Source organism: Juglans microcarpa x Juglans regia, chromosome 8S (genome assembly GCF_004785595.1).
Source record: "Juglans microcarpa x Juglans regia isolate MS1-56 chromosome 8S, Jm3101_v1.0, whole genome shotgun sequence".
NCBI classification, from domain to species: Eukaryota; Viridiplantae; Streptophyta; class Magnoliopsida; order Fagales; family Juglandaceae; genus Juglans; species Juglans microcarpa x Juglans regia.
Window position 1 is genome coordinate 4,300,718 of NC_054609.1, and position 7,377 is coordinate 4,308,094.

The 7,377-nt window shown below is 39.5% G+C and overlaps 1 protein-coding gene across 1 annotated transcript; it reads right to left on the reverse strand.

The window, feature by feature from the left end:
* Positions 1 to 1,221: 1,221 nt before the first annotated feature.
* Positions 1,222 to 3,377, reverse strand: LOC121243887 (probable isoaspartyl peptidase/L-asparaginase 2). The gene is made up of 4 exons (XM_041141952.1): positions 3,089 to 3,377; positions 2,423 to 2,656; positions 2,031 to 2,117; positions 1,222 to 1,915 (listed from the first exon to the last, which is right to left on the reverse strand). Exons 1-4 carry the CDS (start codon positions 3,248 to 3,250, stop codon positions 1,418 to 1,420), a joined length of 981 nt encoding a protein of 326 aa, XP_040997886.1. The 5' UTR covers positions 3,251 to 3,377; the 3' UTR covers positions 1,222 to 1,417.
* Between the last annotated feature and the right edge of the window lie 4,000 nt (positions 3,378 to 7,377).

Here is a 7,377-nt window from a genome sequence, read left to right on the forward strand (position 1 = left end):
GGACATAATTTATTGATATCCCAACTAAAAAATACACCTAATAGAGGACAAGAGGAGATGGAAGTGACTAGGATCCATGTGAGGATGGATCAGTAATAGACATGCAATTGTGACATGAGTCTTCATTAGTGAATAAATGTGACAATATGTGTGGAGTGTGAAAATGAATAGTGGCTAATGCATAGAATTTTTCTTATATAGGATGTGATTATGCTCTATCCCACTTTTTTGATCTGAACACAGAACTCCATAAATAGAATGCATTGTCTACTAATTTTTAGAAACCTTTTCAAAGTTGGTCAAAAGATTGACAATGCCACGTCAACGGAATAAAATAAAAGTGAGATCAGAGTATAATATTATTTAACGAGTTTGACAATAATTATTGATATAATCTCAAAGTAAATGGTTTTTCTAAATAAGAGAAGTAACCAATAAGCTCTGATCTTTTCCAATCATCCAACATTAACATATGACCACTTAATGATATATACATTCCAATTGAAAAGGAGGTAGGATCTGATTCGATTATCAGTATTGCAAATCATTTTTTGCAACGAAAATTTGTTAGTTTTTCTCGTTGCAATAAATCGACTGCGTTGTAGTGACGGTACCTTAATAAACGTAAAGAATATGTTTTGAACTATATATATCATGATCCCTAGTTTCTTCCCCATTTCCTCACATACTTCTCTCAGTTTCACCATCAATGGCGCTCATCACTAGAGGGGATGTTGAGAGTGGTTTAAATTTAAGGAAATACACGCACACTTCTCACTTAAGGGAAACTCACCAAACACCACTAGTCTCAAATATGACTTTTCCTTCCATCTCCACGACCAAAGCAGGAGCCAACTTCTACTTTGCAACATACATTAATTGTATCTAATTTTAACAACAATACACCAATTAGCAAATGCAAAGGTTTCTATTTGTTTCCCTGTAAACCTAATCAAACGTGTGGAATTGAAATAAGGTTATATGTAACAATTATTCATTTACAAGTAATATTAAATACAATTTTAGTCTTAGAGTGTCCGAGTCCCGCATGACATGCTCCCTTTGAATCCACTTAAAAAATAATTTTTTTATGTGAATCTCAACTTTTTTAAAAGAAGTGTGCAGGAAGACTTACAACTGCAAATATCATTTTTGCATCTTTTGATTAGCAGTCTCAAGCCGACTTCGGTTAGAAAAAGAAAAAAGAACAAGAAAGAGAGAGACAGGAAAGTTGGCCTTGGCATTTCTTTCTTTTTTTTTGACTTCCAAGATTTTTTACATACTTAGGCGTATGGATTACATGAAAGGTAGCCCCAATGTAATGAAATCATGAAACAGCACTAGAAACGCAGCCAAAGCAGAGAGCATGGAGCAGCAAACACAACCAAACCAGCAAGAAAAGAAGCCAATTCCCCACTTAGTCCCAAATGCCAACCTCCATGAATCCATCCTCAGTAGCAAAGCCCCTGAACATCCCAGTTGTATTGAACCCGCATGCAACTTCCCCTTTGCTCGACACTGCTATGAGGCCAGCCTTCCCTTCATCGAGCCGCTCCTTGACAACAAAATCCACAGCCTCCTGAAGCCCCAGCCCCTTGTATTCCATCACTGCCGCCACCTCCCGCGCCAGAGTCCCCCTTATGATCGCCTCGCCCTCTCCCGTGCACGACACCCCGCAGAGATTACATGCGTAGGTCCCGGCACCGATCAGCGGCGAGTCTCCAATGCGACCGGTCATCTTGTTCATCAGCCCGCCGGTTGATGTTGCAGCCGCACACCTTCCCTTGCTGTCCACCACCACGCACCCTACCGTCTCCGGCGCGTACACGCTGATTGGCAGCCCGTTCATCTGGATTGGACTCTCCACCACGGCGCTGCATGTCTCCAATCCAAGCGCTGGGATCCTGTAGTCAAACTGAGATCCGGACATTTTAAGGAAAGTTAGTGGGTATCCAGCTCCCATCGCCTGGTTTCATCATTTTTTTCTTTGAAGATCGAAGATAATCAAACAGATTACAGATTATAAGTACCACGATGGTGTTTGCTTCCTTTGCCAATTTCAGCATTCCCACGTTTTCTTCCGTGATGAAATATTCATTGTCCACGACCTCCACACCCTGCAGAAATTAAAATCCACACCATGTATGAAAAACAGAGCAAAGATCCAGTACCCTTGTACTATTAACGGCATGCATTTTTATTTTCGAATCAAAGGATTAAACACTGCCACTTCAACGATTAGTTCTTAAATCAGAAAATCAACCTAAAAATAGGGCCAAATACAGTTACACAAAAAGCAGTACTGCCACAGGACAAACTGCATCAGCAGAACCAAGTACAACAAACACACGGAACCAAGTGTATAATCCTTCTACACGTGAAACGAAAAGCCAAATGAACCTTTTTATGGTGAAAATTAGACCTGTTGCCTGGCGAATTCTTCGGCTCCGGAGAAAGCTAGGTAGGAGTGGGGAGATCTCTCCATGACGAGTCGGGCCAAAGAGACGGGGTTCTTGACGGTGGTCACGCCCGAAACAGCACCGCATCTCCTCCCACACCCGTCCATGATGCTCGCTTCCATCTCCACCGTACCTTTCGCCGTCAGGGCAGATCCACGGCCGGAGTTGAACAGGGGGTCGGTTTCCAGTTCTCTAACCTGTATTGCGCAAACCAAATCACAGAATGTTAAAGTTGTTTTTGTCGGCAATAAACTCCAACACACAGCCCCATTTGGCATTCCATCATGCAGACAAGACACAGAGGCCATGCAAACAAATTAAACAATCTATAAAAAGAAATGGGATATGTTACTATGTACGACTTTTTCTTCGCACTTGTTTATTTATTTCCAAGAAAATATACACGAAACGGAATACAGACATGGAGCTGGAGTGACAGCACTCGCAAGATTCCAACTTTTTTCTTCCTATTTCTTTTGTGGGATTCAAATGCCGAAGGTTACTGCATGGCGACATAACAGAGGAAAGGGAAACTGAAGGGGACAGATCAGAAAAGCCCACACAAACACACACACACACACACACACACACACACACACACACGGAGAAAGACAGAGAGAGAGACGTACAACGAGTTCGACGACATCGATGGCAGGGAGATTGGAGCGAAAAGCGGAGATACCAAGATTGAGGCAGCGAGTGAGGAGTTGTTTGGCCTCCTCTTGACGCTGTTGAGGGAGATTTGGGTCCACACCAGCGCCACCATGCACCGCTATAGCCCACCCTCCCATTGTTTTCTCTCCGGCTCTCTCGCTCGCTCGCTCTCCCCGGCTGTCGTTGCGAAAGTACGTTACTGAATTACGAGAAGACACGGGGGGAAGTTGGTGCGTTTAAATAGGAGGTGGGGCGGACTCCAAGGCTCTATGTGTTTTGAGTTTAAATGTGATTTAGATTCCTTTTTGCATCCATCCCGGGTGGGGGCCAGGTACCACCACCTGGCCCGCCTGGGACATGCATGGGGCGGGCAGGGTAGTCTACACATATCAGGCGGCGGGCGGACGGCAAGGGCCAGAACCATTGTAAAAGAGGGGCAGGTGCCGGGTGGGGGACGGCCCCGCCTGGGCTTCACCCACCTGCCCAAATTTATATATATAAATACATATATTTAAAAAAAAATTAAATAAAACGATGTTGTTTTGTTTTAGGATAATATCAACTCCCATCAAACCATTCATCTCGCCTCTCTATCTTGGCTCTCTCTCTCGCCTCTCAGTCTCTTTTATCAACTCTCTTTCTCTTGCCACTCGATGCCATGGGTGGAGCGGATGGCCCATACGTCAATCCGCTTGGCCAGCATTTGGGTGGGGTCACCTACCCATGTTAGATAGGGTCGGGGTCTAGAGACCAAACTTGTTTCTCCTCTCACTCAACCCATACGAATGCAAGGGATGAGTTAGCCGATTGTTGCCAGCCGGCTGGGGCAGGTAGCATACCTACATCCTTACACTGTTTCAAGGGAAGATATATTAGCTAGGGAGTCATATTTTTCATTCACATTTTAATTACACAAAATAAATGTAGTTTTAAAAAAGGAAATAAATAATACTTGCATTTTTTTAAAGGTAGCTTTAATTTCTATCTAGATATAACTATAGTAGCATCTACCCATTGGGAACCAATTAACAGAAGGAATCTAGATGGTTAAAAGCTGTGTGTGTTCCCTTAATTACAATTTTAATCATAACTTAAGACTTTTACTAGAAAACTCAAATGAATACTTAGATAGCTAATTATGTCAATACTCTAAAAACAAAACCACTTAGATTCAGTTTAGATTGAGAAACACTCTCAATTCATCTCATCTCATCATTATAATTTTAACAAATTTTTATATAAAATACAATAAACAATTTAACTTTTTTAAATTTTAAAACAATAATAATATTAAAAAAATAATATTTTAACAACATTTTATTTAACTTTCAAGTTTTATCTCAATTCATCTCATCTCAACTCATTATCCAAACCTAACCTGGCAGCTAATTAATGCCAATATCACATTCGTTCAATCAAATTTGGTTGCCAAATATACGCACCTAACATTTTATTTTAAGCAGCAAATCATTAAATATTCTCAAATTAGATAAACGTGTTGTTCTCTCACAAATAGAAGCTTATCATAGAAATAATGGAACCAGATCATGTTTCTTTGGCAGCAGCTTATCACATTTATACAGCTAGATTATGAGCTTCTTTTATCTGTTTTGTGACAATTATTTTTTGCATTCGTCGCGTGGGATGGCCGGAAAGGAAATTAACTAGGAATATGAATATATATATATATATATATATATATATATATATATCAGCAACAATGATGATCATGATGATGATGATACTGATTGTGGTACTCTAATCAAAATGCAGATCCGAAGAACCAACAGCTAGCATGAATGATTGTAGTACTCTGATACATGAGTCGACACAGGTGCTGCTGTTTTTTGGTCTGGAGATCAGTATTAATAGTATGATGCTGATAGACCTACCTAGCAATGCAACAAAAGACATCATTAAAATCCCACAAACAGATACTTCCCTTGCTGAGTAGATCAATACTCAGCTCCTCCTCCTCCCACGATTCCTTGCCTTCATAATTACTTCCATGTCTCTTTTTTTTACAAGCCTATTTCATATAACAAGTTTACTACTTTTCAATGGTAATACAGATCATTAGATTCCGGTCTAGAACCATTAATTCAATGGTATTACATACATGTTGTTTGAGAAATGAATGGACAAGATGTTGCTAAAAAAGATGACAAAGAAGTAAAAATAAACAAGAAATAAACAAACAGTCAATCACACGTAACAAATTTATGTGGTTCGATAACATGTCTATGTCCACGAAATTACAGGAGATTTTATTATACTGAGAAACCACAAAATACACTTTGAAAAAAATATTACTATTCATCGAGCACTATTCTTAATAAATATATTTATAAGGTTACACAGTGGAAGCTATTTTTACTTTCCTGCAATATTTGCTTAAGTGGAGTGTTGAGCGCGCATCGAGCGAACTCTCTGTCTGATTTTTGCTCGAGTACCAAGTGAAGCGAATGTCGAGCGAACTCTCTGCTTGGACTTTGCTCGAGCGAATTTTCTGTCTAAACTTCAATCGAGCTAAAAGTTGAGCGAACATCAAGCGAACTTTCTATCTAGCACCTTCTAAATAAAAAACAATGCCAAGCATGCGTTTCATGACACAAATCTCATCAAAAATTCACTAAAAAATCATAACGAATCATTGTCAAGCTGCCACAACAATAAATTAGGCTCTGTAAACCCGACACAAGATTGCTTTAAGTGAAAAATTGAATTGACAGATTCTAGTCTAGAAATGATAAGTAATTACTTTATTCCTGATGACTGACGGAATCTAATATTTAAATGAACGTTTAAATATATAATCACGAGAATTGAGGAGTGCAAAACTAACATTTATTTTATGTTTTTCACTTATATCTGCATGACTGTATCTAGCTAATTAAGCTTCATTGAACGTGGGCTCGTAGTTATCAAACCAATTAATTATGAATGTAGCAATTGTATGTATATTAAAGATAAGAATCAAGATTGTCTTATATTTATATATATATATATATATGTTTTTGTCAGAATTCTTTAGGCCAGTGAGATTATAAAGATAAACACCATAATGTGTGTGTGAGAGAGAGAGAGAGAGAGAGAGAGAGAGAGAGAGAGAGGATCCGCTTTCCCTATGTGCCTTATTTGGGAACCTGGATGAATATCAGAATTTTCGTGCGAGTTTGAAACAATTATCACCTTATAATCAGGTGTGGAGATGAAAGGCAAGCTTAGAAGAAGAAGAAGAAGAAGAAGAAAAGGCAAATATATATGAAATAAAAGCTAGCTATTTTTTGGCTCCAGCAGACCCGAAAAGCTGTGCAGTAGATACTACTGCACTGTAGTTGAACAAAGGCAAGCTTAGAAAATGGAAAAAAAGAGGAGGGAGAGAGAGAGAGAGAGAGAGAGAGAGAGAGAGAGAAAATAGATCTGAAATCAAAAGCTTATTGGCTCCTGCAAATCCGAAAATCTGTGCAGAAGTTGAGAACAGACAAAAATGCAGAAATGGTGGCCAAAAAAGCAAAGGAAGAAACCCTGGCTGCATGGCTCAGGTGGGCTCTACGCGGCAGGTAGCTCCTTGTGAAATGGGCAGGAAGTAGGGTAGGCGGCGGACAAAAAAGAAGGTAAAGTGGAAAGGTAATTCAAACATAGATTATTGTGGGGGTAAAACTAAGAGCACTTCCAAATTTGAGGTTGTTGAGGATGATGAGGACTCATACCATGTCCCCGTCAGCGACACGACCGGTTTCTGTGTACATTGTATGATCACTTCCACTTCCAACACCTTCAGTACTTTTGATCTGCATGCATGCATTCATGCGTGCGTGCTCCTTTACCCTCTACAAATGAAGGCATTTTATTTGATATTTGCGGTAAAAAAAAAAAAGGTTGAAAAAAGTAATTATTAGTGGCGACTTTTGATATTCATTGAGTTAAACAGAAATGAACAAAGGAACGCAACGGACGTGGAGCGATTTATAAATCGCTAAGAATATTCAAATGCGACGATTTAAGCACTTATTACCACGAATTTCAAACGCCCGAAAAAACCGATTTTCTTATAGTGGATCCTCATGATGCGACCTGCACAATACTCCTTACTCATCATCATCATCAAGTTCGTCATGTTTAGGTTCCTAAAATAACAGTACTGAGCCTGGGATTCCCATCTGTTTTTGCTGTTTTTGATTCATTTTTTTTGTTTGTGCAGCTTGCAACTTAATTGTTTGAGTGATTTGGGGACTCGATTCTGCCTCAAAGCTGCCATTTC

What these genes read in the sequence shown, in the direction of transcription:
- LOC121243887 (XM_041141952.1), bottom strand. Translation starts at nt 3,250, where the DNA reads ATGGGAGGGTGGGCTATAGCGGTGCATGGTGGCGCTGGTGTGGACCCA. An exon ending in AAGAATTCGCCAGGCAACAG is followed by an intron (nt 2,118 to 2,422) that starts GTCTAATTTTCA and finishes TAATTTCTGCAG; the next exon opens with GGTGTGGAGGTCGTGGACAA. An exon ending in AGGAAGCAAACACCATCGTG is followed by an intron (nt 1,916 to 2,030) that starts GTACTTATAATC and finishes TCCGGATCTCAG; the next exon opens with TTTGACTACAGGATCCCAGC.